At 39.7% G+C, this 14,914-nt stretch overlaps 1 protein-coding gene across 2 annotated transcripts in view; it reads right to left on the minus strand.

Annotated features, from left to right (window-relative positions):
- The window catches only part of TOLLIP (toll interacting protein), a 50,390-nt gene that overhangs the window by 10,830 nt on the left and 24,646 nt on the right, over window positions 1-14,914 (minus strand). The window contains exons 4-6 of one of the 2 annotated variants that reach the window (XM_042840119.2): window positions 13,322-13,474; window positions 11,323-11,413; window positions 9,757-10,727 (exon numbers count right to left, since the gene is read on the minus strand). In XM_042840119.2, the coding sequence (XP_042696053.2) occupies window positions 10,672-10,727; window positions 11,323-11,413; window positions 13,322-13,474 (300 nt within the window). In that variant the 3' untranslated portion in view covers window positions 9,757-10,671. Of the gene's footprint in view, window positions 1-9,756; window positions 10,728-11,322; window positions 11,414-13,321; window positions 13,475-14,914 lie in introns of those variants that run through there. The other variant, XM_005307788.4, reaches the window with a different exon arrangement.

Raw genomic sequence — 14,914 nt, forward strand, 5'->3', positions numbered from 1 at the left:
TTTGTCTCATTTACTGTATATTCTCTATCTAGTTTTTCAAAATTTAAAGAATACGTTTTTTTAAATAAAAATCAAATATCACTCCCAATTTACATGACAATCTTCCTGTTAAAGAATTAGATTTTTAAGATTAAGAGTTTTTTTTTTTAAACTAAAACTGCTTGACACATTAAGTAGTTTTAATTTTATAACTTCATTTAACATACTGTGTAACAGCTCATTTTTCATTCACAAGCATAGACAGAAGATAATAGTATTAAACGTTTTCAGAGGAGCTGGAATTGCACACTGCCATTACGCTCTTGCTTCCAGTACTACATAGAAAGTATAAATTAAAAGTGGAGAGTCTGTTCTCTAAAGCATCAGCGTGACTGCAGTGGGAAACATGCTGGCACAAGCGATGACATTCCAATAATATAAAAATGAACATGTAAAATAGCAAGTCAGTTGATAGCATATTGTGGTCATTTAAGAACAGCAGTAGAAGCAGCAAGGGGAAATTTTTTTATCCAGATTGTACACAATGCATTACACAAATATTTTGCGTCTTAGTTTTTAGTTCAGTCAAGTGCCTTATGGTCATTTCTTTTCCTCAAAAGTTTTAACAATGAAATATGACACTACATACAATAGCTCCTTGCAGGCTATACCATTTTAATAGTTCTGTGGAAATGCCACTGGGGGGAGCTTTTCGATGGCATCCAACTAATTTTTGCCTAATTCATTCATACCTTTGAAAATTTCCCAAAATGTTTGTTTTGTACAAAGACACACTTGTGTTGGGATTTTTGGTGTTAAAAACTATAGGCCATAATTTTATTTTTAGAACATCAAATTCTGTCTCAACATATCCAGTTATGGCATTAACTACAAAATGAACTGACATGGAAAACATGAACATTCTCCAATCCCACAATAATTCTGGTGCTCTGGCAAAGCTAACTAAGATAGTAGAACCAAGCCAATCAAGTTGCTTTGTATTTTATTTACACCATTTTATCTGGAATTCAGGATGCTAGTAAATGACATTTGATTTATTTAAGAAGAAATCTAGCCCTTCATGAAGGCACTGGACTGGACTTTTTAATACTAAGTTCAAATTGAGGATGTCACAATAGCTATTTGAGAGTTCAAAATTAAGGATTTGTCAGTGTATATCACTTTGACAAACTATTCAAGAGAAAGGGAGTCATCTGTTAAACCAGTGCCTTAGGCCTAGAGTCACAAAAATACCACAGTACCTAAACTCCAGACTTAAACACAGAATGAAGTGCCTAGGTGCAAAAGTCCCAGTTTTTGGCTTCAGTGCGATTCACAGAATTCATGCTGAATCCCGTAGGTTCCTAACCTCACTTGGCATCTAAGTTTTTGCAATAAAAAGTTCCCTAGATGCCCGTTTCTGCCTCTGGGCATGCACACTGCTGCCTCACTCTAAGGGTCTGGGCACCTATCTCCCATCTAAGCAACAGAATGATTCACTAACCAGGAAAGACAGGTGTTCAACCAGCTAACTCGTGCACAGGGCCTAGTAAGCATCTCAGAGACAGCCTACCGGATTGGGCACCTCAGGCAAGTTCACACAAAACAGCTGAGGGAGGACCTCCCTCATAACTTGTAGCCCAGTGGTTAGGGTTCCACTGTGGATAAATAATTAGTCACTGTGAGGGGGGTGAGGGGGAGGGGATAAGAGCACAGAGATGGACCTACACAAGCATGAGAATGATTCTATAGCTTGGTGGTTAAAGGACTCACCCAGGATGCGGTAGAGCCAGAATCCAATCCCCTGCTCTAACAACTAATTATTCATCCACAGTGGAACTGCTTCAACAAAAGAAATGGAGGGATCCCCATATTATAATACCCCATAGCTCACTGGTTAGGGCACTCAGCTGAGAGGTGGCAGATGCCTGTTCAAATCAGTTTTCATTGGGGGGTTCCCATATCCCAGATGAGTACCTGACCACTGGGCTAAAAGTCAAGCTAGAGGTCCTCCTCCACTGGCTACCTTCTTGCAAAAACACCTGAGATGCTTAACTACAGTGTTCACAGCTGAAAATTGCTAGTAGAGATAGGCATCCCCTGCAGTCCAAACTGAGGCATCTATCTCAGTGAGAGGGGAGGGACTTAGCACATCCCCATCTTACTGGCATCTCCCATTGGCTAGTTTGGATGGCTTCCTGTCTAGCATCCTGGCTTTTGTGAATAGTGGTCTAAGGCACTTCTCTCTCCCCATTCAGTGTATAAGGAGCCTAAGTGCCTAACTCAGTCTTTGAGAATCAGTGTGTTCCTAGGTTCCCAAAAGTTAGGTGCTGCACGCCTCAGCATCACAATGCCGAAGTACCTTTGTGAATCTAAGCCCAGCTACCTTGAGTAGTGCTCACACAGAAATAGGCATCAGATGACGTAGCTAAGACTAATAATCAAAACGAATATTGCTTCCAAAAGGCACATGGTGGTGAAAAAGTTTACCCATGAGAATGCAAGGTGTAAGGCTTCAGCCTGCTAAGGTAAGAGGGGTGGGGAAGGGAAAGAAAGGATAGGAAGCTTTGTCAATATGTCACTGGAGAACCTGTTAGTACATGAGCTTCCAAGAAGTTTTTGAAGTCCCCTCCACTCCCACAGTAAAAAAACAAAAAACTTAACAGTAGCAGGGGTTGGGATAGTCCTCTCTCCCCCTATAAAAAAGGTACACGTGCAAAATTAGTGCTTGTTGACATTAAGAATGGTTGCTACCTGAACTAGCCCACAAGACTACTTGAACCAGATGCTGTCAATGACTTTGGAATTTGTTCTACATCTTTCCAGCACGGCTTGCCTTTGTGTATCGATGACTTTAGTATACAGGAAAACTTTACTACTTTCATGCTGTTTTAGTTTAAAAATCCTAAAACTAATAATTTTTAATCTGTAGACTACTATAACTAATCCCATTTATTTCTGAAGTCTCTGGAAAGAAAAAGAAAAAGAAAACGTTAAAAGACCATTAGCACCTGCAACAGGGCAAAGATGCTTTTGAATCTTAAAACAGATGTATTAAAACTGTTTTATTGTGACATCCAAGTGCAATGCTCTGTGGTACAATATGTCGTGTACAAACGAAAAGCAATTTCAATGAGCTCGTGCAAAGATTCTCGATCCAATATGGTGGGGTGAGATAAGAGCTCAGAAGACTTACCCAGAGCAAAGTACTCAAGCCCTGAGGATAGGTAGGAAAGGAATAAGACATGGAAAAGAAACATTAATCTACTTTTTACCAGGAAATGAACAGTTTACCCTCCAAGGATGAGAGTCAGGCAAATTCAGATACAAAGCTGGTAGACTATGGATCCCAGCCTTCATATTTCCAGTGTCTTTTAATTAGACGTACCTTGTTGCAACAGTCAGATCAGATTTCCTGAAGATATAGTGAGGTGGTTTACAGAAGTGGTGATCAGAAGGAAAGCTTTGTACCTAGACTGCAATTTCCTTGTGGCAGTGACTTTCTTTTCTCCATGAAAGGCAACATATCCTTATAGCACTGCATACAAATATTTAATACTGATGTGGACTAAGAGCAAGGCGACTTGTAGATCTTAACAGACACAAGCTATTATACTAGCCCTCAGCTTTCATATTGTAATAGACTAATTTTTTTTATTCCTATCAGAGAGCTTTTCATTAAAAAATGGTCACTGCAATCAGAGTTTACAATTTCAGAAGAATGAGTCTGCATAAATTAAGGCATCTCTTGTTAAGATGTGCAAGAAGGTGTAGGCACAATAAGCTAAGATTAGATTTGCCTCATTGGTAAGAGATACTCTATGCCCTTGATGGAGCCCTAACGAGCCACTTTTAACGTCTTGTAGTTCTGACTTAGGCTATGTCTGCACCACACATCTTTTAGCAACACAGCTGTGCTGCTACAGCCGTGATGCTAAAAGTGTAGCGCAGTGTAGCCGCTGTTTGTCAGCAGGAGAGAGCTCTCCTGATGATAAACTTCCAGCCCCAATGAGCAGCGGTAGATTTGTCAGCAGGAAAGCTCTCCTGCCGTCAAACCGCTGCTCACACCAACGTTTTTCATTTGCAAATGTGGGGGAAATGTTTTTTTCACACCCCTGAATGACAAGTTGTGTCATTCCGGTTCCAGTGTAGATAAAGCCTTAGTCAATCAGAAGTGAACTTCCTTTAGAGCCTATTAATGCTATTCCTTAGCTGGCTGTAGATGTTCTATTCAACGAAGCAAGCTCCTATTGCTTAGGGCTAGTCTACACTGGCAACATCAAAGCGCTACTGCGGCAGCGCTTTAACGTGGCTTGTGTAGTCGCGGCAGAGTTAAAAAAACACCACCTGCACAAGGGGTGTGGCTCTCAGTGCTGGTGCACTATCTACACTAGCGCTTTACAGTGCTGAAACTTGCTGCGCTCAGGGGGGTGTTTTTTCACACCCGAGCAAGAAAGTTGCAGCACTGTAAAGTGCCAGCATAGACAAGCCTTAAGTCTACTACCTCTGCTAGACTACTAGCTCATCAGCCCAGTCATTTGAGAGTTAAGCACCTGAATACTTTTGAGGGTCTGGGCCTAAGTGACTGGGACTGTGAAGGTATATTACTCTGTAGATCACATGCCTAGCTGAACTTGCATGACAGAGTTGAGGGGGAGCGGGTTTGTTTGTTTTTTAAAAACATAGTGCTTTAAAAGTTAGATGTTTCAGCAAAACACCAGTATAACCTCCACCACAGCTCCACTCTGCAAATCAAGGAGAGAACACTAGTCATTGGATGGCATAAAATGCTTTTCTTACTAACAAAAGTAATGTTCATAAGTGAAGTTAAATATCATACAGAAATATTCTATTAGTATTTCTGCTCTAGACCAGTATTGCGCATCTCCCCCATCACAGTGTAAAAATGACCCCTTGTTACTCAACGTTTTCTTCCTGTGTATATTTCGAGTCTCATCCACTTATTGTAGTGTCAAACCATTTTTTCCCTACTTTTTACTCCAGTTAGTACTACAAAGGCTGAGGGAGAGAGAGATTCTATTCTGGCTTGCACATCATGATTAACAGTCCTGCTTGCACCAAGTTCCAAATGCAGAGTCTTTTACTGATGAATGAACCAGAAAGATCATAGCTTGACTTTCAGATAACAGGTCGAGTGATTAGAAAGTTATTTCTCTTTTAAATTGAACAAATTGTGGAAGTCAGACATTTTTACAGTTTTTTTTTTAAAAGAATAGCAGTTTAACTTTTCTGAATAGACATTAAAACCCAAACACGAGGCAGTGTTTACTGCTATATTTCAGTCACAAAAAAAAGCCTTATCACCAAAACTTTCACTTAGGAATCAGTCTGCAAGATCATTGCTGGAACAGAATGACACCTAGTGGCTATTTACTTAATTGCAGACGTAGTTCTCTGGGAGAAATTAAGGGTATGTATGTCTACACTGCAATTAAAAACCTGTGGCTTACCCAGCTGATTCAGGCTCACAGGGCTCAAGCTGCAGCGCTGTTTAATTGCCGTGTAGATGTTCAGGCACAAGCTGGAGCCGAGGCTCTAAGACCCTGAGAGGTGGGAGGAGCCCAGAGCTCAGGCTGTATCCCAGGATCCCTACACCACAATTAAACAGCCCCTTAGCCCAAGTCAACTAGCACCGGCCAGGCACAGGTGTCTAACTGCAGTGTAGACAAACACTTCATAAACCCCATTGTGTAAGATTTTCTCTTTATGATTCCCATTAAGGGGAATGGGACAAGCATGGCTAAATGCCTTGTGGCCTTGGATTCACTTTGAAGGCAAGGGAACTTCTTGAGAAGAAGTGCCAATTGGGGCATCCGACCTATGTCCTTCCAATCTCACTCAAGTAAACAGAGGATGTAACCCCTCTGATATTTAGTTCCTTCCACTAACAATATGTTGTCAGACTCGACAATCTTGAGTGAGATAACAGTAACTGTATCTTCTTCAAAACACATTCTACATGGACTCCCCACTGCAGGCAATTGACAAGAAGTCCCCAGACACAAAGGGGGTGGATCTGGAGAGTCTTATCTGATTGCAAGGCTGTTTGCCTCAGAGTATCTGATCTACAGGCCAAATTATTAGTGTTACTTCAAGTGAAAATATGGATGGACCTTCAGGTAGTGTCTTTGCATCTCTTAACAATGGAGACTTTTCTGAGGCATGTATTTGAGGCCTGGTAAAATGTACCTTAATATGTCATGAACTAGTGGAGAGATTCTGATCTGCTTGGAAATTTTTACCGTTTCCTAGCATGTGAAGATAATGCTACAAATAAGACAGTCATCTAGGTGTTTTACAAAGCCCTGGTCAGGCAGTAACTTAAAACCTTACTAACAATGTAGCCTAGCTTTCCCTGCTGATAAGTTGTTTATGTGGAAATCACAGGTCACCTTCAACAAGAATTTGAAATGCAGGTATACCTTTATCTTATCATTCTGGAACACTATATATAATGGCTGAACCATTAATACATAGCTCTCACTCTTCAAGCCAACATGATCATGACCAGAAATGCAGGTCATCAAAAGACAGATGGTCCAGGAAACATTTGAGCTGCTAAAATTGTGTTTGTAGGCACCACACAAGTCCCAGAATGGGGGTAACTCCTGAACAATAGGCAACACAATGACATAATTATGTTCAGTTCATGTAGGATTAGAGAATATAGTGGAATCTTGCACCAGTGAAATTGTAAGCCAGGTGCATTCTGACCAAACTGAAGGAGAGATTAGGTTGCTTGATGTAAAACAAGTAGTTCACAATAAAAGATTAACAGAATAATAATGAAGTTCAGATCCTTTAATCTTGCCCAGACAGAGAACCAGGTCCATTTCACAGAAAGTGAATTTTCGGGTGGAATATTTCCTCCTTTCAAGTAGAATTTTCTGGTCTTTTCAAATTCAATCTAAACTGTTCAACTAACCAACCACTAGGCAAAGAGCTCAAATCAGGATGTAAAAGCTTCTGGGTCAGGAGATCTGACAAACTGAGCAGAGAAAGAAAGATTGGAAGTTCTAGCACGCCAGAGTACAAAACCCGATGAATCCAAAATGGGGTTCTACAGCTCCATGGGTGATGTTCCCATCATCTCTAACGTGCTGTGGAATGAAAGAAATATCTCACTCCAGTTAGTGAAGATCTCCTGTTGGGATATTTTAAAACAATACTGTCTATCCCTAGGAGATTGAGAACTATGGGCGTGCTGTAATGGACACAGCAATCCAAAATTTCATAGCCTTCTACCATAAGTATGGATGATGATGATATGGTAAAATTATGCATAATTCACCGCAATGTTAATGGTAAAAAATAGATAAATTTCATGATATGGTCATTGCGACCTTGCGGACTATGCTGCCATGCATTAACAGTTCATTAGTTCACTTTGAGCTAGTCCTGTTTGAAACAGGACTAGGTTAAAGCAAACTAACAAACAGTTAATGCACAGCAGCTGATCAAAGTGAACTAAAACTGTTAATGTGCAGCAGCAAGGTCCATATAAGTGGCAAAATTTACAGATTCTGTGACGATGTTGACCACCGTGACATAGTCATATCCTTAAGCAATAAGCAGGCTCCGCCCTTGTAGTTATACATGGTAGTATCATCTCTTAAAATCTGGAGAGAACACCCTTCAGTAAAAGTGAAATGGAATTGGACACTATAAACAAGTTATTCGGCCCAAGACCCCCTGGTCTGAGGTAATGTCATTCTAGGAACTCTTTCCTTGTTCCTACACTGCAGATGAAACTGAACTTGCAGAGGCTGAGATATCATCACTCATAAAGGATAAGATGGTAGTGGTCAATAAGGGTATGCTGATTCACCCCTTGAGTTGTCCAAAAAGCTGAGGGATTCCAAAGTGTAGCATTAGTAGGTTTAAAGTATCACCTAGAGTGGAGACAAGTAAATAGCACTTGAGGGGAAGGGACTCCAGGAGTAGCTTTAATTGTATCCTGGATACTGGCATATCGATTACTCTTTACATTCAGTATCTCTCTACTCTGCTCTGTTCTGACTCTGAGATTCTGTCCAAGCTTCCAGAGATTATCAAATGCAAACTTGGGAAGATGCCATGTGCAAAATGAGCTGAATTAAAAAAAAGTTGATTTGGAATTCAAACCCCCTAAAAAAAAAAAAAAATCAGAAGCATTTAATAAAAACCATTAAACTGTTCGTAATATTTTTCTTTTAAGTCACCTTTGGAGTCTTTTTTTTTAATACACAGTGGAAAAATCTGACATTTGTTAAATAAAGAAAGCAATTCATGATGGTCTGAAAAATAAAGAATTGTTTAAGTAGAGAAGCAGGATTTCCTAATACTTTCATTCACAGTAATAACTGAAGCAACAAGTTAACTCTGAAAACAAATGCAGCAGTAATGAGTACAGTGCTACATACAAGTGTTCCATAGCCATGGCAGAAGTGTGCTACACCACCCATACCAGTACAGGTATGTTACCAGATAAGGACACTTCTATACTACACAAATATGAGTTAGGAAATTAGACGTTTAATATAGGAAATAAATAAGGTCATATGCACTAAATCTCAGATTTCTGTACTTTTCTGCTTTGAAGAGTTTCACCAATAAAAGTTCTTCAAAAGATTTTTTTAAAATATTTTCAAATTAAAGTGGAAAGGGGCAGACAACACTAGATGGTGTGCACATCAGATTACAGAAAAGCACTAATCTTTCAACTCTGAGGAAAGCTTAGTTTTCTTGTGACAATAAGTCTCAGGTCAGATCTACATTACAGACTTCTGCTAATACAGGTCAGGGACCACATGTCTTCACACCCCTGTGCTTTTAATGGTATAACTTGTTTTGTTGGTAGGGGCTAGTTTTACTACACAAGTGCAAAGCGCAACTTTGCCACTATAGCTGCATTCGCACCAGTACTTTGCTAGTATAGTATACCAGTATTCAGTGCTTAATTTGTGCCAGGGCTAAGCCCCAGCACCTCTGGGCTTGGCAGTACATTGCCCTGGCATCTCTGGGCTTGCCACATCAGTTATGAAAGTAAAAAAATTGCTTGAGCCCTGGCACCTAATTGCTTGAACCCCAGCACCTCTTTCATTACAAATTAAGCACTGCCAGAGCACTCTTAGTGGAGGCATGGTCCTTACTACAACATGCAATAGGACTGGGCCAGACAGGCTAGCATTGCAATTTTTTTGTAGAGCTGTTTGAGAAATTCTGTACAGCATTCAGTTGTAATCTCCCAGGACCATTCACACCCTCTTGTTTGTGGAGCACTGAAATTCACAAGTACTGTATATGAAGTATTTTTTTATGACATTAATGATTTTGAAGCTACAATAAGAAAAATATTAAATTCTAATTGAAACATGCAAGAACTACATATGCATTTGGTTTACATCATAATGGAATTGCACTTCAGAGTATATGAATTATAGTCAAAACTAGTTAGCTGGCTGATGAAATGAGGTCTAACACTCAATTAAATGGCATTTCTCTGTAACACAATAACTTTTGAATGCTGGAACTGATGAATTCCAAGGTTTCAGAGAATGCTCTCCCAGTGGACAGAACCCTACTGATTTTTTTTTTGAGGAGGGGGAGGGGGGAGAATCAAAGCTGAAAGGAAGAAGTGGGGCACATGCAGTTTCAGCATCTGGTTAGCAGAGCCAGCAGCTTCAACCACCTTTCTTAGTTGTCTATAGATCAAAGAACCAGTTGCTGGTAGCCATTAAACACATTGCTACATAACAATACCCTTCCTCCTCCCCATTTTTAGTTCCTGATACAGTTTAAAATGTTGCTGCCCTGAAAGACTTCTTCCTCAAGATTGGAAGAAAATGAGAGTGGAAAGGAGAAGGCAGTGGTGCACAAAGAACCCCTGGCTTGGGGGACCCAGAACCACCAGCATGAGGGAGGGAACTGTGTTGCAAGGGGGTTCCTTAACAAGGGGGAAGTGAAAGAATGCCAGAGTCCCTGTTGGGTGCAATGCACTAGGACTACTAAAGCAACAAAGTGTGCAAACCTCTAGTACACTCACTGTTTAATGCTTCAATCTTTTGTATGTGCAGTTATTTCAATGGTCTTGTACACATTACTACTGTGGAGTAAATTTGCTTCCACATCCAGGTAACCCAGATTCCTGATGGAATTTAAGCTTCATATTAACTTTAATAAATGAGTTTGGAATCAGAATTTGGGTTCAACCCTTGGTGCTATGATCATGCCCTATCCATTCTGTCACTTATTCACATAGACTTGAATGCATTTATTAACTTAAACCAAAAAACCCACACTGAATTCAGTCTTTCCCTTTGATGTACACAAACTGACATTATATTAGAGTCAGCTATTGCACCTGAATCCATGTCCATATCATATCAGAATGAAACTTTTAAACACCATATGTCATGTGAGAAATAAAATATCACAAAAAGCCTATTAAATACTTTAATGCTGCTTCCGAAGTTTGAAAGGCAATTTCACAGTCTAATTGATTTTTACTACTTTTTTACAAAAATAAAAGGGGCTCTGCTTCAAAGTATAGGCTCTCTCCTTGTCCCAGTTGTGTACAATAATGCAGTGAATTTCAGCAGAGAAAGTCTATGCTAAACCCTCTGAAGAAAAAGTTGGTCTTCAGCTACTTGTGTATCCTGGCTGCCATTTTAAATAACTTTCTTCTACATGCTATTGCAAAGAAGCACTCGTGGGTAGATTCTGTCCCTCTGTGAGCACAGAAGACCCTGCCAACAGAGTAGAAGTGGTTCAGTTCTGCTACACAAAAGAGGATTCGGAGAGTCTACAGGAGCCAGGACTCCCTGAGTAACAGATCCCAGCTCCATGGAAGCTTCCTGTGCACCACTGTGCAGAAGGAAGTTGGGGTCCAATTGACATGCTGCCATATAGATCCACTGACAAATCCTCTTGGGAGGATGAGCACAAATACAAAAGAAACTACTTGAGTCCTGTGGCAAGATTCCCAAGTTGCAGAGCAGCTCTGCTGCTCCTCTGTGGCCTCTGGGGAAGATTCCTCTCCCGCACCACAGTGCCTTGGGAATTCCCCATTGCACCTTCCTACTTCCCTTGGCCATACTCTAGAATGAGAAATTGGAATTTGGAATAGAGAGCACTTCCTTAACCCCCAATACAAGTGATCTCCATGATGCTCCCAATCTTTGGTGGGTTCAGGTAAGGGATCCATTTGAGCTGGTAGTAGCCAGCATGCTATCTTAGTATTTCTCTGGCAGCCTCTGAATTTCTGCAGAATTTAAACTAATTTAAAAAGAGCGACTAAGCATTATAAGTGAAACTGAATTGATGCAAGGATGGAGAACATACCTGCAATAGGTACATATCCAACTCCTTGCTGGTATACTGTGGGCATCAGGACCACTGGCTGCGGCTGCATCATCATGGCAGCTGGTATGGACTTGATACCAAAAGGATGACAGAAAAGAACAGTTAAACACAACTAAAGTTGACAATGCATTTGAGCAAAACCTTCAAGTCTTGCTAGTCACTTTACATTGACTAGTACAGCAAACTAGCAATAATAGATATGAATATCACTTTTCAGGAAGTCAATGAGTACGCAAAATGAATTGCCATTTGAAGGAACGAATCTATAACCCACAAAGCCGTGTCAAATTAAGCTAGCTTTTTGTAACAATTCCCAGATAAAAATGGAGGTACTCATTAGTAAGAAGTAGGAAATAATCTGAATTTCCAAAATTTCTTGTATACGTTCATGAATTCTGCTTCATTTCACAAATTGTAAAGTTTTTACAATAGAGTAAATTCTGTATAAAGAGCTTTAATCCATTACTATTTAAAAGGGAAGTCATTTCTCAAAATCAAGTGAGTGCAGCTGGATTACTTTAGACGAGCCAAAGAATGTGAATTTGGTTTAAAGCAGTCTCAATTTAGACACTGTACAACTTCCATTAATACTAATACTCTCACTGATCAAAGATAACAAAACAAACAAACAAAAATCATATTATCCATGTCCACAAGGGGGTGTATTGCATCTTGCATAGTGTTTTAAAGGTTGATGTCGTCTAAGGCTCCTTGAGCTCTCTGAACATGTTATCTTTTCTTCTTTAATTGGCAATTTTTGCAGGCACTGCTTAAGTCATTCAATACCTACCTTTAGTGATCTAAACTGTTTGTAAAAATGGTGGAATCTTTGTCATGATCAATAAATAATTTGGATCCCAAGGTTTTGAACAAGTCAAACCCAAGATCAAGTTGGTCCTGAGTTTGCAGAGTGCTTCTTGCTTAAGTTCTGCCACCCTTACTCCTCAATTAGTAGTACTTAAGAGTAGTTCCACCACTCACTGCAAGTACAAGTGGTAGAGTCCTCCCCATCTGAACAGTGCCTTCTGGACCAAAAGCCATCTAATTTTTCCAACACAAAGATTTCCCAGCATCTTCCCCTCGATAAAGGTTCTTTTAAACTATTCTTAGCCTCGTATGGCTTTTGAGGTTATGAATTTGTAAGTCTCCAGTTGAGCATAAAACCTACAGTCTTCCAAGTAAAAGTTCATTAAAAAGAACAGGAGTACTTGTGGCACCTTAGAGACTAACAAATTAATATGAGCATAAGCTTTCGTGGGCTACAGCCCACTACTTCAGATGCATCCGAAGAAGTGGGCTGTAGCCCACGAAAGCTTATGCTCATATTTATTTGTTAGTCTTTAAGGTGCCACAAGTACTCCTGTTCTTTTTGCGGATACAGACTAACACGGCTGCTACTCTAAAAGTTCATTTTGAATTTTGAGCTGTCTGTGCCATCAACCTAAATGATTAAAACTAATCATTATAGGAGCACTCAAAATACTCAAAGTGGAGAATGATTAGTTAAGCCTACTCAAACAAACAATCAGGAATACTACTATACAGGTAACTTAGAAAGCTTGTAAGGGGTGAAGGGTTATATTGTTATACAAGCAGCAACAGTTTCACACAGAAAAACTAAACTTCAGCTGTAGATAGAACAGCATGGAGGACATGTCATTTTTGAAAAACCAGGAAATATGAAGAACCTCAAAGAATCTGGATACCATTTTTCTCCTTTCAACTCATGGTGTGCCCACCTTTTAGGATAACATGCTATACAGCAAGTGCAACATCCAGCTCTCTCACTGAGTAGAATGGCAGTGTTTATTGATAGAACAGTTAAAAATATTAGGTTCACTTACATCAATAGGTTTCAACAATATAAAATCAACATGACAAAACATGGTTTACTGAGCTGTTCTATTATATCAGACTACTCCTCTGTTCCCATCCCTAAGAAAGCCATATCCTGAGGGCAAAAACGCATTTGGCTTACCGCATACGACATGACCAGGTTAATCATTCCTTCTTTGTCATCACCCTGCCTTCCACTCAGGCTATACCACTCATCCTCCACCTTTCCTTGTTTCAGAGACTCAGGAATAGTAACGTGTGTCCAGGCGATGCGGTCATCCATTGAAAAGGCTCGCTGAAGGGCATTGGAAATAAAATATTGCTGATCAAACTTGCGGCCTTCAGAAAAAAAGTTTCTGAACATGATTTCTGATTAACGTTCTTTGAACTCAAGTCTCAGTGTCACATTTTACCCATTTCAGTTTTAAGCCATCCTTTGCAACACAACTTTGACAGCAGAAATTAAACACTAGGCTGTTCAGCCAATATTCCCTGCAAAGATTTTTCCCTACTGAAGATTGTATTCCAGAAAGGATACAGCTAAGTACCTTTTTAAAAGAGGGACTATGGCTTTTCAGCATGGGGAGCTGCGACAGGGTAGCCAGAGACAGCTTATTACTTTCATATCCACAGATGGAATATGCTAAAGAAATGCAACATTGGCATCAGTATGGACTGTACTGACAGCAGCTCCAAAGTGATATATATTGTAGGTTCTCAAATGCTGATTGATCTGAATGCCTCTAGTTGCAGTATTGCTACTTTGAACTACTAGCCATCTATTCATCCTCACTATCTTAGCTCACTAAAGGATCCAAACTACATAAAACTGGAAACCAACTTGAGGAGGGGAAAGTTATTTTGCACTTTAGACAGCAAGGATAACCTGGCATTTATCAGAGATGTTTTTTTACAGCCCCAGGAAAAAACTAATTAGTTCCAGTTTAAGGCATTTCCTATTTTTATTTGTAGTTAATACACATCACATTACACTTAGTTTTAGTTACATATTCAAGTTGTGGTTACATAAGGCAATAGATTTATAGATTATTTAGGGCTGTACAAATAAAAGTAAATTGCAGTGGGTGTAATACTAATATAGTCATAATATAGAACATCAGAATGTATGTATATATTTTGGTTTGGTATTTTCTCAAGAAAGTTAAACAAGTCATGACTCATTTCAGTTTTCAATATTATATAAACAAGAGTCAAAAACATTCCAGTATAGAAAACAACAAGGAAGCGATGTAGGCTTGAAGCATTAAACCATCAGAAGCATGAAGAGTTGCAGACTACCAGTCCAGGGCCATTTGGCTACGCAGCATTTGGCAGCAGCAGACCAACTTTGATGTAGTGGATAGACTGACCCTATTCCTAACTTCTGAATGGATGTATCCAGTTTGAAAAGATTTGTTCTATGGTTGCTGAACTTGCAGGACGCTGATGCAATTATTTTTTCCCAATTTCCAGGTTTAAACTGGGTTTAAGCTGGTATTTACCTGCACCGTCTTCAAGTAGTTTTTCCTGGGAAATTGCCAACTCTGTTGCGCAGAAAAGTGTTCCCTACAGTTGGAATCCTGAAGTGGAGCCTCCAAATCCACCCTCAGCAAAACCAGTTTTACTTTTGAATGGCTTGACTGTTCACATCAATTTTCTTTGGAGAGGGGACAAAATTAAGCTTCCAAACCGGAAGCAGTGAAAGCCCAATTGCTTGACACATTTAACCCAAAAC

The sequence above is a fragment of the Chrysemys picta genome, chromosome 4 (genome assembly GCF_011386835.1).
Source record: "Chrysemys picta bellii isolate R12L10 chromosome 4, ASM1138683v2, whole genome shotgun sequence".
Lineage (NCBI taxonomy): Eukaryota > Metazoa > Chordata > Testudines > Emydidae > Chrysemys > Chrysemys picta.